This window comes from Haplochromis burtoni, unplaced genomic scaffold (assembly GCF_018398535.1).
Source record: "Haplochromis burtoni strain Fernald_Lab_line unplaced genomic scaffold, NCSU_Asbu1 Contig_16, whole genome shotgun sequence".
NCBI classification, from domain to species: domain Eukaryota; kingdom Metazoa; phylum Chordata; class Actinopteri; order Cichliformes; family Cichlidae; genus Haplochromis; species Haplochromis burtoni.
This window is the reverse complement of record NW_024582377.1, coordinates 2,067,379-2,082,126: the sequence shown is the minus strand read 5'-3', so window position 1 is coordinate 2,082,126 and position 14,748 is coordinate 2,067,379. Positions and strand designations below refer to the sequence as shown.

Sequence of the window (14,748 nt, the reverse complement as noted above, 5' to 3'; positions counted from 1 at the left end):
TAATAAGTGCAATAAATATTTATACTGGAAAAGAAAATCGTGAGAGAATCGTGATCTCAATTCTAAGCCAAAAAATCGTGATTCTCATTTTATGCAAAATCGTGCAACCCTAGCACAGTGTCTGCCCAGCTTTAGGTGTGCTGTCATCCGAGACTTGCACCGCAGTGTCGGCGTTTGTTTCCCTGTTGGCCATGCTTGTTGTTGTGGTCATCTGTTGTCTTCCGGTATTTTCTCCGTAAGCGACCTTTCCTCCACCAATGAGATGAGCAGTAATCTGAATTGTCATACTCGAATTGTCATAAGTGTGCTGTCAGCTCATTGGTCACAAAGCAGGAGAGGGGCTGGGAATTATGTTTTCCAACAAAGCGTTAATTCCATTAAAAGTTATAGACTACTTTTGATTCTCACTGTATTACGGGACAAAGTGCGTCCCTTATCAGCTCAATACGGGACGATTCTGTATTTTAAGGGACGGTTGGCAACCCTAATCACGATAAGACTTTATTGTACTTCCTGGAACAATATGATGCGTTATGAGCTGTGTAAAAATAGATATACGAAAACATTTAGTTAATTTAATGTAAGTTTTGCACATTAGAGTGTAAACAAATCACTCAAAAAACAAAACTGGGAGATTACGATACCTGGGAAAGACTGCGTGGAAGTAAATACACTGACCCAGCAAAAGATGGCGACAGTGGTCACGTCATTTCCCATTTGGATGCCTCGTTCAAAACCAGCCCGGTCTCCCAGGAAACAAACATGAAATAGTTGGCGTTTGTGTTCGTGGGTAGGGAGCTTCAAGTGTTTTTCGTGACAAGCAGCACAACTTTGTGACTTACGTATTTCGACAGGAAGTATACATTTGTCCAGGCAAGCGGGGCAACCAAGAAAACAGCAAAGGGTTGGATTTCAGCGCAAGCGGTGATATTTTTCTAAACCTGACACATTTTTTTAATTGCCTAAATCTAACAAAATCGTTTTTACGTTAGGTAAATGTTTTATTACAACTTTCCTGATGTAGCTTTGATGTCTACAACACTGGGAGTCATCTCATTTCAACAATATCTGTTTTTTTATTGTAATCCCTTTACTGACTTTTACTTGCATATGCTTTCCATATAGAAATTACTACAAAAAACAAAACAGAAAAACCAACACTGAAACTAATGCAAACTAATATTAATCATTAAAAAAACAAACCTAAACTGAAATGAGGAAGTCCACTCTGGAAACTAACAGAAACTAATCTGAAACAAAAGTCTAAGTGAAATAAAAATAAAAACTAATGTCCCGCTCCAGTTCACATACAGAGCTATTAGATCAACTGAAGACACCATTGTCTGAGGTTCAGAGGCTGTCGGATTGGTGTGCAGACAACAACCTGGACCTCAATACCACCAAAACAAAAGAGCTGGTAGTCGACTTCAGAAGGAGGAAGTCTGAGCTGCAGCCTGTCAGCATCAACAGGGAGCGCGTGGAAAGGGTCTCCAGTTTTAAGTTTCTGGGTGTGCACATAGACAGACCTCCAATGGAGCTCTAACACCTCTGCGGTTTTAAAGAAGGCCCAACAGTGTCTCCACTTTCTGAGAATCCTCAGAAAAATGGACCTGAAGAAGGAGCTGCTGATCGTCTTCTACCGCTGCTCCATTGAAAGTGTGTTGACATATTGCATCTGTGTGTGGTTCTTCAGCTGCACCATGGCACACAGAAATGCACTTCAGAGGGTCATCAATATGTCCCAAAAATCACTGGACATCCTCACCCTTATTTGAAGGACCTGCACAGCATTTGCTGTCTCAAGAGGGCACGCAGCATCCGCAGGGTGTTTAAGCTGCTGCCGTCGGGCAGGAGATTCGGGCTGCTGAGGTCGCGGACAAACTGACTCAAGGACAGCTTTTACAACAGGGCAACAGCCCTAATCAGTGCTAACAGTTGACCTGATTGGCTACCTCCCTGGACTTTTTGGGGGGCCAATAACATAATAATAATCATAATAATAATAATAATAATAATAATAATAATAATAATAATAATAATAATAATAATAATAATAATAATAATAATAATAATAACAACAACAACAATGTGAAATAAAAACATAGACTCATTCTTTTTATTTCTTTTTATTTATTAAGTTAAGTTACTGTGTTGTCTTGTTTTTGTTGTGTTGTTGACTGAGACTGAGGAATGACAATAAAGAGTTATCTCTTATCTCGTTACCTCTAATTGGAAACCTGACTTTACAGTTGCCCCACCTGTCAAATCTCACGCTCGGGGGGATTTTTAAAAAATATATTTCTATCCTTCTAGGACTCAGCAATTCATCCTTGTCCTCTGAGGCGATCATAATCTCTACGTTAAGTACAATTTATGCAATCTATATGAATCCTACTGTCAAGAGCACAAGCAAGGCTTTCTAATGACGCAACATTTAAGGGAGCACTCCTAACAGACAACATGTACTTTTCCAAAGGTTGCATTTGAACAAACCACAAAATTACTGGAATAATATCTTTTGGACAGACAAGCCAAAATTGGAGCTATTTGACTGTGATGCGCAGTGTAAACCAAACATAGCACAACAGCACAAACACCTTATAGCAACTGTCAAGTTCAGTGGTGGCAGGTTGTTGATTCAGGCTTGTTTTGCTGGCACAGGACTTTGCACTTGCAGTCAATGAGTCAACTATGAACCACTCTCTATGCTAAAGTATGCAAACGTGAGACCATTTGTCTGACTGAAAGCTTGGCCAAAATTGAGTTATGAAACAAGACAATCATCCCAAAATAAGCACAGCAGCAAATTCACAACAAAATAGCAGAAAAATTTAAGAATCGAGGTGTTGCAATGACCCGGTTAAAGTCCAGACCTCAGTCTGATCGTGGGACCTTGCAGAAATGAATGTCCTCAACCCCAATGAACTGAAGCAATGCTGTAAAAAAAGAGTGGAAATTCCTTCAGAGTGATACGAGACTGATAAAATTCCATAGCAACTGATTACATCAACCTATCACTGCTAAAGGTGGTTCTATAAACTATTTAATCATCGGGTGTACTCCGATTTTGACAAGGCTGCATCGAGTGTAGTGAAAAGTTTACTATTTAAGTTTAGAATTCTTTTTTTATATTATACTCTTCAGAAGGCGACTTGAGGCGACTTCTGTTGTGATTTGGCGCTATATAAATAAAATTGAATTGAATAGAACTGATCATTTTTCTTCACAAATCCCTCAAACGACACGGTAAAAATGTACTTAAACATTGGTGGGTCTGAGTTACTGTCACACATGAAAACACTATCCTGTATATCAGTAAGTAAACTAGTTCTCTGTAGCTTGCAAGGATTCTGGGTACAGGACTTGTATTAAGTGACTTGTAAGGATGTGAAGTGATCATCAGCTTGTGCAAAGTAAACAAGAATAAAATTCAGTGGAGATGTAGCCACAGAGCAGGCAGATCATCTTAAAAGAACCGGTTAAACATCCTGTGTGCATAGTGTCATTTCACATGTTTGCAAACACATGTAGGGGAGACTGGCTGTTTGCTTTAGCATCTGTAACTCAATTAATTTTTGCACTAGTTTTCAGACTTTTACATAAAATGCCGACATTTGTTTTCTGCTCCCTTTGGGGTCTATTTTCAGAAAACACAAAATATCCTTTCACTGCTACGCAGACGACTGCCAAATGTATTTGCCTTTAGCACCAAATGGCCCAGGCTCCATCCAATTTTTTTGAACTACCTTGAAGATGTCAAAGCTTGGATGGCTCTGAACTTTTTGAGTTTCAATGAGAGTAAAACGGAGGTGATTGTATTTAGACCCAATAATATTTCATGCAACCCGCTTGGGAATTGTGGTTGGCCAGGGTATTATATCAAATAGCATGTGACAAATTTGGGAGTCATTATGGACTAAGATTTTAAAATTGGACAAACATATTAGTTCTGTGTTGCAAAAAAGCTTTTTCCAGTTGAGGCAAATAGCAAAGCTGAAGCCAGTTTTGTCAAGACGTGACATGGAGAAGGTAATACATGCCTATATTTCAACTCGGCTTGACTACTGTAATGCACTTTATGTTGGAGTCAGCCAAGGATCTGTTGCACGTCTTCAGCTCGTTCAAAATGCTGCTGCCCGCCTCTTGACTGGTACCCACAGGCACCAATCCTGTCTTCTCTTCATTGGCTTCCTGTTCATGACAGAATTGATTTCAAAGCGCTGATTTATAAATGCCTTAATGGTCTTGCTCCCCCATACCTTTCTGAGTTACTTCAGCCTTAGATTCCTTCGCGGACCCTCAGATCAGCTGACCAGCTGCTGTTGGTTGTCCCAAAATCAATCTAGGCTAAAACGTAGAGGAGAACGAGCCTTTTCAATTATGGCCCCCAAACTTAGGAATACGCTGCCTTTAAATATTAAACAGGGATCTTCATTTTGAAAACACACCTTTTTCAATAGCGTTCAGACTGGTGTGAGTTGATATGTTTATCATGTGTATTATTATGTTTTTATGTGAGTGCAGTGGTTTTATCTTGTGTTTTATCCTTTTGTTTCTGTACAGCACTTTGGGCAAACTTTCTGTTTTTAAATGTGCTACATAAATACACTGAATTTGGTTTTGGGATTTGGATAATAAACAAAGTTTAGTGCTGGTGAAAACAATTACTTTTGTACTCCCCCGTCCCCCCAATAAAATCTACACGCAGTTGTTTCCCGCCATGTCAATCATCATATGAAATCAGGAATGGAAGTGGGTAGACACTGAAGTGACCATATGAGTCCTATCTCATCTCTGATTGGTGGGACTGGCGGTGCTACAACTCTCTTAATTTTACAAATATACCCAGTCTCCCCTATTTGGTTTGCCAATTAAGGACAACACGCCCAAATAGAAATAACCACTGCAATGGCAATTCATTGATATTGACGGTGCAGCTTAAATATAACTGGTGTAGTGGGTGTATCCATCACTCACACTGTTTTCAAACAATCAAAAACAAATTCCTTCAGTTTCTACAGATCAGATTTAGTCAGGGCCTCTTTGCCTGGTGGACAAAGAAGTGTACCAGGTGGCACAGAGGGACCCCCCAAAACCCACAGTTCACTGTTTGCAGAAAGTGAAGAAAACACACCTGATATTTATCACAGCGCAAATTAATGCCCCCCCCAAAGAAAAACAACAACAACAAAACAAAAACAAAAAAACAACAGGAGCCAGGCACCAGGAAAAACATAGCCAAAGAAGCAGAATATCGATATTCTGCTTCTTCTGATCATTATTGGCACATTTCTATCATTATTTACAAGCTTTATCAAAACGTCTAGTTTTATACAGCCTAATATTTGCATTTGATTAAATCCATAACTTATTGTTCTATAAAGTTGGAAGGATAAGATTAAGTCAGCTGGGCCCAAATGGAAATATTTAAATTGATTCCACTCTAAGATGTTCATTGAGCCAGTCTACTCCAAGTTACTAATGTCTATAAACGTACCAGATATTAGGCATTATTTTTCATGGGTTTTACGCAACAAACAGAAATTGAGGTCTGTTTAACCGACTCCCTGTGTTAACTCACCTGGTTGCCAAAAACTCCAATGGAGCAGGCGGTGGAAACCTCATTCGCTCCGAACCACACCGACGCCAGGCGGGAGGGCATCCCGAGGATGAAAACCTGGGCAAAGGAACTCATAAACTGTCCAAGCATGGTGACCCAGAATAGGCTCGGTTTGGCACTGGCCACCTTTATCCATGTCCCGGCGCAGTTGAGCGCATTCGCAATCAGCGCTGTGACCCGCAGTCCCTTAATATCCAGGAGCCAGGTGACTGGGAAAATGAAGGGGATGTATGTGAGCATGTAGACCATAGACAGCCAGTCCACCGCGAAGGCTTCCACCTTGTAGAACTTCATAATTATGTTGCTGATGATCGCGTATTGGATCCATTGGTAAGCGTTGATCAGAGAGTAAGAGCTGAAGAGGAACACTATCATCCATCGCCTCTTGTATAGACGCGTAGTGACCCCCAAGTCGCTCTCACTGTTTATGATCCCGCTGTGTTCAGTGGGGTCCGCGGCAGCTGGACCTATTACTCCCATGTGTGGACCATTCTCCGTCGTATCCGGAGCGCACCTGTCCCCCATTATCTGCTCCAGAAATGAACTGAACTGAACTGAAGCACAGCCACCGCGACACTAACCTACTTAAGATGTCCTTTAAAAAAGAAAAGAAAAAAACGAAAATAGGAGGGAAAAAACCCAAGTATCACTTTCGTTCCACGTGACACTGCCAAAAACCATTCAGCTGTCGGACTTCCTCTGTGCCTCGAACCCCTTTAGACTGATCAGCCTTTAATTGAGATGTCTAACCGGCTCCTGAGTATATACACTTGAGCTTTCTGAGAAATTCCCTTTGAAGAACGTGTTGACACCGACTTTTACTCCACCCAGCTGTTGAGGTAAGAAATGACAGTGGCTGTTCCTCGGGAGCTCTGAGAGAAACCCTCAACATGACAGAGCAGAGATAACCTCTGAAGACGACACAGTGCAGTCTGTCTGAGCTGCTCATGTCAGTACTGTTGCATGTTTCGACTTCATCCCCTGTTGCAACACAGCAAATTATCACTATGCCGCAAAAAATACCCACTCGGAGCTCAGCTAACTTACAGTAACGTTGCTGTCAGCCTACTTCTCTCCTGAAGCTTTAGTTCCTTTTGCCTCAGCCACTGCGGTTTTAATCTGCGTGTTAAATCCCCTCTGATAACAACAACGGGCGTCTCTGTGCTTATTTGTTCGTGCATGCTGAGAATTTGGTGTTTTTCTTATTTCAATAATTGAAAAAATGATTTACATGTCTAAACCAAACGATGGTCCACATTTAATCTAAAGTAGTACTTTATTATTATTGCACATTAGTTACTACTGGACCTACAAAGAATCCATCACGACTAAAAAAGGTGGAGAGGCATGGAGCAATATATTATAGTTAATACATTTTAAGTAATTTAAAGATAAATAAGTGTGCCTCTTGGCATAGGCACACTTAATAAAGCAGGAAGGTTAATGAGCTGTGCTGCAGCTCACCACAAGATGTCAGGGTTTACCAGAAACTTTGCTCCTGAAACTTTTTTTTTGTGCACAAAATATTATTATAAAACGTCTTCCATTTTGCAAGACTCAAAAAATATTATTCAATAATTTTAAAAAAAGAAACTAGACATTTATTTCTTAAGGAAATACAAAATGGGATTTTGTGATAGCTTATATGCTTATATAACACCATATACAAAAGAATAAAAACATAAACATAATTGCTAGTAACAATATGGTAACAGAAAATAAAGTACAATGTAAACACTTGTATATATATATATATGTGCATACATGACGCCTGCGCCAAAAAACAATGGAATAAAGAAAAAATGTTCAGCTGCTGTGCCAACACATGAAAAATGCTTGAGGTTATTTATGCGATACAAAGGCTTCTTTGACTGTGGGTTTATACAGAAATAAAAAAATCATCTGTATGTGATGGTTAATGTATTCCAGTAGTTATTTTTTTATACATATATAACTATTTCCCCACAGATTTCAATGATATTTCTACAATTCCCTGCATGTATTTTAACAATTGAAGGACAGTCAAGGTCACATCATGCTGCAAAGATGTCTATTTGTAGCCTGATAACTTACAAACACTGTCTCTTTGGGGTATCGCCTTTGCCCTGCATGGAAACAGTGACTTAGTTTCATCCCACACAGCAACAAATAATCATCTGTGCAGCTGACTGATCGAATGCAGTTCTGTTTTAGGGTTAACTACAAAAAAACAAAACAAAAAGCATTAAAACACAGGTGTAATTACTGGAAATATATCAAAGTAATGCCTCGTGTGTGGCTTGTAATTCTACCAAAAGTTGTGCTGTGTTTTTTTCTTTACTTTCACACTAATTGTGGCTGGACCTGTGAAGACGAAAATGAAGAATAAATGAAAAAGCAAGAAGGAACAATAAAAAACAAAAACAAAACAAAACAAAGACTATGAAAGAAGATTGATTTAACTGCCAAAACAGTGTCTAAGCACAGTGGATCCACATTTTGTGGTGTAGCGCTCAGTGGCTGGTTCTCCTCCACGACCGAGGCCCCAAACGTAAGTGCTGCTAGTTTGTTGCTTCTTCCCAATCGTAAACTGTAGGAACTCGCACTACAACCTTCACTTGGCCTCCAGCTGCTGCAGCAGGGGGCTCACCTCACCCTCCGGAGTTTTGACACTGTCTGTCCTGACAATACACGTGGGGCGGTGGCGGTTGAGCATGAGGATCAGCTGCTGTCGTTCAAGCTTCAGCTCCTCGATCTGGGCTTTAAGGTCGGAATTTAACATCTCTAGCCTTTCCGACTCCTGCCATGGGATTGGAAGGAAGACAAAGTAATAATTGTGGAAAGAGTGAGACACAAGTTGAGTATGTGAGAGTGTGCAATCATGCAAAGGAGGCTCCTTAGATGTGCCTCACCTTTTGTAGATAATCTGTCCTCTCCTTCTTTTTGTTTCGACAGCGAGCTGCAGCCACTTTGTTTTTCTCCCGCCTTCGTTTTCTCCTCTCTTCCTCCTCGTCTCTCTAGAGACAGGCACAAGAGTTTTAAACACACCTTCAGGCACAATTAATCTGCCATACAATAGCAGGCAGTCCATGAACAGAGTAAGGATGGGAATGTGTATGTGTTAATATTAGTATTTAACCTACTGGGCTCTTCTTTGCTATCACTGTAAACAAGTCAAAGTGACATTTCCCCAAACTAAAGACTTTTTGGTTTGTTTTTCCCTCTACATTAGCGTGCAAGTCCTTCTGTTTCAGTCATGGTATGCATAAAAATAGAAAAAAAGCATTTTTAACCTGGCACAGTCTGGCATGCCTAAGCATCCTTGAACGCCAGGTAATTGATGGACCCGACGTATTTTTTTTAAGGCAGGAGAAGTCAAATCTCCCCAAGAAAACCTGTGCAAGTGTATGGAGGACGTGATTTCTCACGGACATCTGACACAGCAGGAAAGTTCATATAAAAAGCCATTTCTTCTCATTGTTTTATATATGTAGGGTGTTGTTGTTTTTAACTCTATTTGTAAACACTACTTTGGGACAGCATTAAAAAAACGACCTGTACTTCTGCCACTATTACTAATCTACCTGCTCTATAAACTACATGTCCCTTTGTGTCCACTAGATGGTCCTGTTGAATAAAATATAAACAGCAAACACATTTCTTTAGGATACAGAAGCGAGATTTTAAACACAGTTAGCAGACAATTTCCATGCCCTTTTTTAACAGCAGATACATTAAAAACACACCTTGGAGCCACTTTTTAGAAATGAACCTTTAAAAAGAACATGTAAGCTGAGTAAAAACTTAAAACGTGGCCTTAGTTTAAAGGATAACGGTTATCAACTGCTTAGTGTGTCCTATACCTCAGTTTTGATTATTAGAGGCCTCTTCCCCAGACTATCCAGGAAATGCAGAGGTGACAGCATTGTCCCAAACTCCTGGAGGTCGCCAAATTTGAGCTTGTCAGTCAGTGTGGTGGCTGTGATCCCAGCCAGTGGGCCCAGGCTGGGCAGGGAGCCCGCTGTGACAGAGGGATCTGGGATTTGTCCTGGCATCGTGTCAGACTCGGTCGTGACCACAGCTAGGCGGGAGAGGGAGAAAACGGGAGATATACTCAGACAACAAACCAAGTCAGATTAAGGAAAACACATAAAAAACTGAATACATTACAGGAATGCTTTACATTTATGAGTTGATAACAAATATAAGTGCATTATGTACCATCTGTTAGAGGGCTTCAATGAATCATTTGCAAAAGGTGGACTGGTGTTGTTTTTATTCAATTTTGCAATATTTTCTAAAAAACAGTTTCTAACACTTCAGGGATCGTGGCAAGAACGTACATCATCTAATGCTACAAGGCCAAAAAGAGAGGTGAACAACACTGCAAAGACTAGACTCAAACAAATTCTACTTTATTCCAAGGGGCGCTAAAGGTAGCAGTTGCCAAGAAATAGTTACAGGGTGACTGTGATTTCCTGAATATGAGACATATCGAGGGGGGAGAGCCAAAATTGAGGATAAAGACGTGAAATTATGCAGCCAAAATATAGCACAATGCAGTAACGTTTAAGAAAATAGTTTGCTTTCTTTAGCTGAAAAACAAAGTTAATGCGACACTGTTTGAACACATTACCACAGTTTTGCACAGGCAAATATGTAGACAAGGACACTTCAGCATATACAAAGACGGTGAGAGCCACCCAACATACAGGAAGTTACTACAGCAGCTCAGCGGATGTCCAAGTCACATGAAATCCCCCCAAAAAACTTCTGATGTACCTTTATCCCTCATCACAAAAACAACCAAGGCAAATTCTAATTAAAATATATAACCACAAGAAACAGCAATCTGGCTTTGTGTTCTTTGTGTAGACTAATGTTTATTAAAGAGGAGGGTCAAGTCTCAGTGGCTCTCCTCAGAACATGAACTCACAGGCTACATAATAATCTCACATGGGAATAACTTTTAGTTTTGCAACTTCCTCAAAGTTCAGGTCATAAAGACCAAGAGGAAGTAGAGAGGCCATAAACAACATACCGGTAACACTCTGCTTGCAATTAAAGCATAACAGCCATGATAAAACGGAGAAATAATGTGTGAGCAGTTTAGCTTGAAATGAAAGCAAAAACACTTAAAGCCAAATGTAACTTTTGCTTATCATTTTTTCTATCCTCAAAATAAAACCCCAAACACACATTATGAGCCAGTGACTGCCATCTGAATGTTGATGCAGGGGCCCCGAAGGTGGTTTTAAACTTTCTCTACTAATAGTCACTTTATTAATGGCTAATCCTGAATGTCCCATAGAAACAACTCGCTTGGTCATGGTGTATTATCACCAGACTATTTGTTTACAATGCTGAAACCCCCAGGCTATGCATGAAAGCACATTTAGAGCCGTTTAACAATGTAATCGCTTGACCAGTTATATAGTGGTGTAGCATGCTGAATTGGTCAACTTGAAAGCGGAAGTTTTTTTTCTACAGTGCGGCATTAAGCCCATCTTACGTAACTTTGTGTTTCCATCAGAGACCTGCAGTGATAAAATGTTACAGCTTTCCGTCCACAGCCGCTCGGATAACCCGCATTTTGAGAATCAGTGCGAGGCACTAATGTAAACGGCGGACTAGACAAAACAAGAACATTTTGTTCTGAATTGTGCACGCCGTGATTCATGAAAAAGGAGCATGCAAACAAAAGAAAATGACCTTTCTGCAGCACGATCACTAAAGATGTCAGGTTTGCTTTAACAGAGAAATTCAGAGAATGCATCGATCGCACCGTGTAATCGAAAACATCAGACCTGCCCGCTGCCTCTTCGCAAACTATGCTCGTTATGACCTATGTGTGGCGCGCCAATAAGCTATTCAGCATGTACCAAAAATAAAAAATAAATAAATAAATTAAATATGCAGCTCTCGACTTCTGAAGTTTTGTATACCGACCTGACTTTGATCCCAGGTGCAACAAATGTCCTTTCTTCTGGTCAGCCGAGGGTCGAGAGTATATTTTAAAAAGTGGAAATCGTTGCATCAGCCCGATTTTAAACGTGATCCCAATCTGGGAGGATTTGGGAATGCGGAAATTAGGCTATGCCAGTCAAACGTAAGCAGGGATGTTAGAAAAAAAAGTAGCCTACATAGTGGGGGCAGAAGTGGGGAAGTCGCACCGCTCCTCCCATAAAGAAACAGGGAGGCTGCATACTGCTGCTGCCGCTGCGACCACAATAATACGACTCAGATGCAGGCCTGCGCTGGAAAAACAGCACGGCCACTGATCTACAGTGAACTCCCACCTCCGCTTCTTCAACAGCAAATATCTAAAGGGTACTACAAATAAAATAAAAATATTTGTATTTGAAATATTTTAAAGGAATTTTACTTTAAGTTTCTTTGGAGGAAAAAACCCCTCATAATTCAAAGTCCACAAAGTGATCAGCACCGAGCACCACTGTGAACGCAGATTTATTGTAGTTATTCAGCAGCATAGTTAAGCAATATATGCCCATTTTACTTGTTTGTTTTTTTTAATTTAAACAAATAAGTCCAAGTCTGAAAGGTAAAAAAATAAATCATAAGTTACATCTTGATAAGATATATATATCTATATATATAATAGTATATAGCACTGAATGTTTTCATGGAAAACTTTCAACATTTTAACAATGAGGTCAAACCACACTTGATGAGGTACGCAGGTACTTAGATGGATATGTAAAGACATTTACATCAATCAGTACACTACTGACACCAAAAAACACAAAACCATACTGTTACATTAAATTCCACGTTACAGCTTAGATCTAGTAACAGATCAGAGATGAGCTTTGAAAATTATTTGGAATTTTTCAGCATGCGTTTAAAATCAAAACTTACTTCAGTCCTTTCGGTTAAATTAAAAGCCATGCTTTTAGCTACATCACTCTGTTGACTATGTATCTGAAGAGAGTTTATATGTTTGCTTAGTCATGTACAAGACTTTTCATGAATGTGTTCCTTGAAGCATTACAGCATACGCTGTTCATATCATTTCAACGTCGGGAACCTGCAAACAGAGAGACCAGAAAGAGATCAAACAGATCAGCGCCTCTTTGCATTTTATAAGGCTAGGAGAGTCGGAGAGTTGAGGATGTCGACAGAATCGCCCTTGCTTCCTCCACCTTTGTGGCTGTCTAGTCCCTCTGTGAGAGAGTCCAGCTCAGGGCACGCAAATGTGAACACAGACAGGTAGCTGCTGCAGGTAGGGGTGGAGGTGACCACGGGAGTGCTGAGAGGCTCCAGGTCGCTGGAAACCGACTTATACAGAGTCTCCCAGTCCGAGACCCCGAGAGAGCTACTCAGATCTATGTCTGGCACGGATCGAGCTGTCTCCATGGGAGTCTTCTCCTCCAGCGTGGGTAAAATATTGTCCAGTAGCCCCTCCTTAAGGTCCAGGGAGGGCTCGAGATCACAGATGTTGATTTCAGCACTTGCACACAGCAAAATATTCGAGTTCCCAGAGATGGCTGTGGACGGATCGCTGGGGTCGTCCATGTCTTGGAGTGATGGAGCTTCTTGCGTGCCATCCTCTGGAAGCCTGTCCTCGTCTGGACTGGGCGGTAGGCCTGGAGACCCTGTGGACTCTTGGAAAATGGATTCAAGCTCTTCTGACACCTGGCACACCGGCTTATGTGTAGCAAGAATAAATTCGAGCCGTTCTTTCTCTTTGATTAGGTTGGCTATTTCGGTCTCCAGGGCAGCCTTTTCCTCCTCCAGCTTGTCTGTCTCCTTTAAACAGATCGACACCAAAAAATCATCCATGTGGAAAATCAAACAAACAAACAAAAAGCAAAACACACCGCAGTAGGTGTAAATGACAGCTGAGCAAATTAATCACTGTTTACTTACAGCTTGCAGCGTATCTGTGAGCTCCCTCCTTCTGTTGCGACACTTTGCTGCAGCCATTTTATTCCTCTCCCTTCTTATCCTCTTCTTCTCCTCCTCCTCAGGAGACAGCTGGGATGTAAGGGAAATAATTCAGTCATTACCACGAAGAACCCAGCCATTTCTTCCCCTAATCCACAACACCCGCTCCCAGTTCGCCCTCTGAAGAGTGGCAAAAGCATGTTTCACTGCAATGCGTCTAAAAATAGACTATTGTTGCAGACTTGCTGTGACCTGAATATAAATTGACTGCCTAAGGAAGGCACACAGCCCGCACACGGCACCAGAGGAGCATGCACAATAGCTCGGCTGCACACAAGGAATTCAGATTGGCATATGCAAATTGACACTATTGACTGTTCTGTCCAATAGCAGGTAGACTTCATCAGAGCTAACCTACCTGCTCTGTTTTCCCCTTTCTGGCAGCATTTTTTCCCTTACTCCCGCCCGCTTTGGGTGTTGCCTGGTGAGAGCTTCGCGGTTCATTGGCTTGCTTGCTACCCAGAGACGGGGAGACAGATGTAATAATCGTAGGCTGGACCATCCACTGGAAATCTGGGGTAGAGGAAATTGCTGTAACCGTTGGAACAAATGGAGTGTCTTCAGTGCTCATGTCTTGGCAGACCTCCTGAAAAAGCAGAGATAGTACTGACAATGAGGACTACAGTTATTCATTTATACCAGAGGTTTCACGTGGCTCTGATTGTGATGCTGAAAATCAATAAAAGCCTCTTAATCATTTGTTTATGGTCTAAAACAGAGGACACCCTGCATGTGGTGTCTCTTCTTGAAATATACCCGACCAGAAATAGCCTTCTCCCAGATCAATATTTGACTTTATCATTGTTTCTGACGTCAACACTGACGCAGAGATGCTGTGGAGTCTCCTGAATGGATTTATTTTTCTCAATGAACCGCTGCATCGACACGCTTGCATTTTGGTCCCAGGACGTCGGAATCATAACAACCGACCTACAGGGCTATTTTGTCACATTTCCACATGCACAGATTTCAGATGTCTCACGTCTTATAGGCATATATGTATATATAAATATGATGCTTTAAAATTAACCGCATCCAGTTAATTTAAATCTTATCAATCAGTTCCCCCTCCCCCCCACCACAGAGATGAAAGCATTTGAGCATCCAGTCTGTGGCTCACTTTAAAAAAAGAAAAGAGAGAGAGAGAGAGAGAGAGAGAGAGAGAGAGAGAGAGAGAGAGA

At 41.0% G+C, this 14,748-nt stretch overlaps 3 protein-coding genes across 7 annotated transcripts in view; all 3 read right to left on the bottom strand.

The window, feature by feature from the left end:
- Nucleotides 1–7,090, bottom strand: part of flvcr2a (FLVCR heme transporter 2a) — a 32,288-nt gene extending 25,198 nt beyond the window's left edge. The window contains exon 1 of the mRNA XM_042218233.1: nt 5,582–7,090. Coding sequence (XP_042074167.1) covers nt 5,582–6,145 — 564 coding nt within the window. The 5' untranslated portion in view covers nt 6,146–7,090. The remainder of the gene's footprint in view (nt 1–5,581) is intronic.
- A 108-nt stretch (nt 7,091–7,198) lies between these two features.
- On the bottom strand, nt 7,199–11,929 carry jdp2a (Jun dimerization protein 2a). 4 transcript variants are annotated; one of them, XM_005916806.3, is made up of 4 exons: nt 11,549–11,929; nt 9,463–9,680; nt 8,512–8,616; nt 7,199–8,399 (listed from the first exon to the last, which is right to left on the bottom strand). In XM_005916806.3, the coding sequence occupies exons 1-4, from the start codon at nt 11,634–11,636 to the stop codon at nt 8,214–8,216; spliced, it is 597 nt and encodes a 198-aa protein (XP_005916868.1). In that variant the 5' UTR covers nt 11,637–11,929; the 3' UTR covers nt 7,199–8,213. The 4 variants fall into 4 exon arrangements, with proteins under 4 accessions (XP_005916868.1, XP_005916870.1, XP_042074169.1 ...); XM_005916808.3 differs by lacking the exon at nt 11,549–11,929 and adding an exon at nt 11,385–11,530; XM_042218235.1 differs by lacking the exon at nt 11,549–11,929 and adding an exon at nt 11,407–11,530.
- Nucleotides 11,930–12,051: 122 nt separating this feature from the next.
- fosaa (v-fos FBJ murine osteosarcoma viral oncogene homolog Aa) overlaps nt 12,052–14,748 on the bottom strand; it is a 5,066-nt gene continuing 2,369 nt past the window's right edge. Inside the window, exons 1-4 of one of the 2 annotated variants that reach the window (XM_042218234.1) lie at nt 14,362–14,502; nt 13,926–14,153; nt 13,490–13,597; nt 12,052–13,369 (exon numbers count right to left, since the gene is read on the bottom strand). In XM_042218234.1, the coding sequence (XP_042074168.1) occupies nt 12,701–13,369; nt 13,490–13,597; nt 13,926–14,153; nt 14,362–14,487 (1,131 nt within the window). In that variant the 5' untranslated portion in view covers nt 14,488–14,502 and the 3' untranslated portion in view covers nt 12,052–12,700. Of the gene's footprint in view, nt 13,370–13,489; nt 13,598–13,925; nt 14,154–14,361; nt 14,503–14,748 lie in introns of those variants that run through there. The other variant, XM_005916797.3, reaches the window with a different exon arrangement.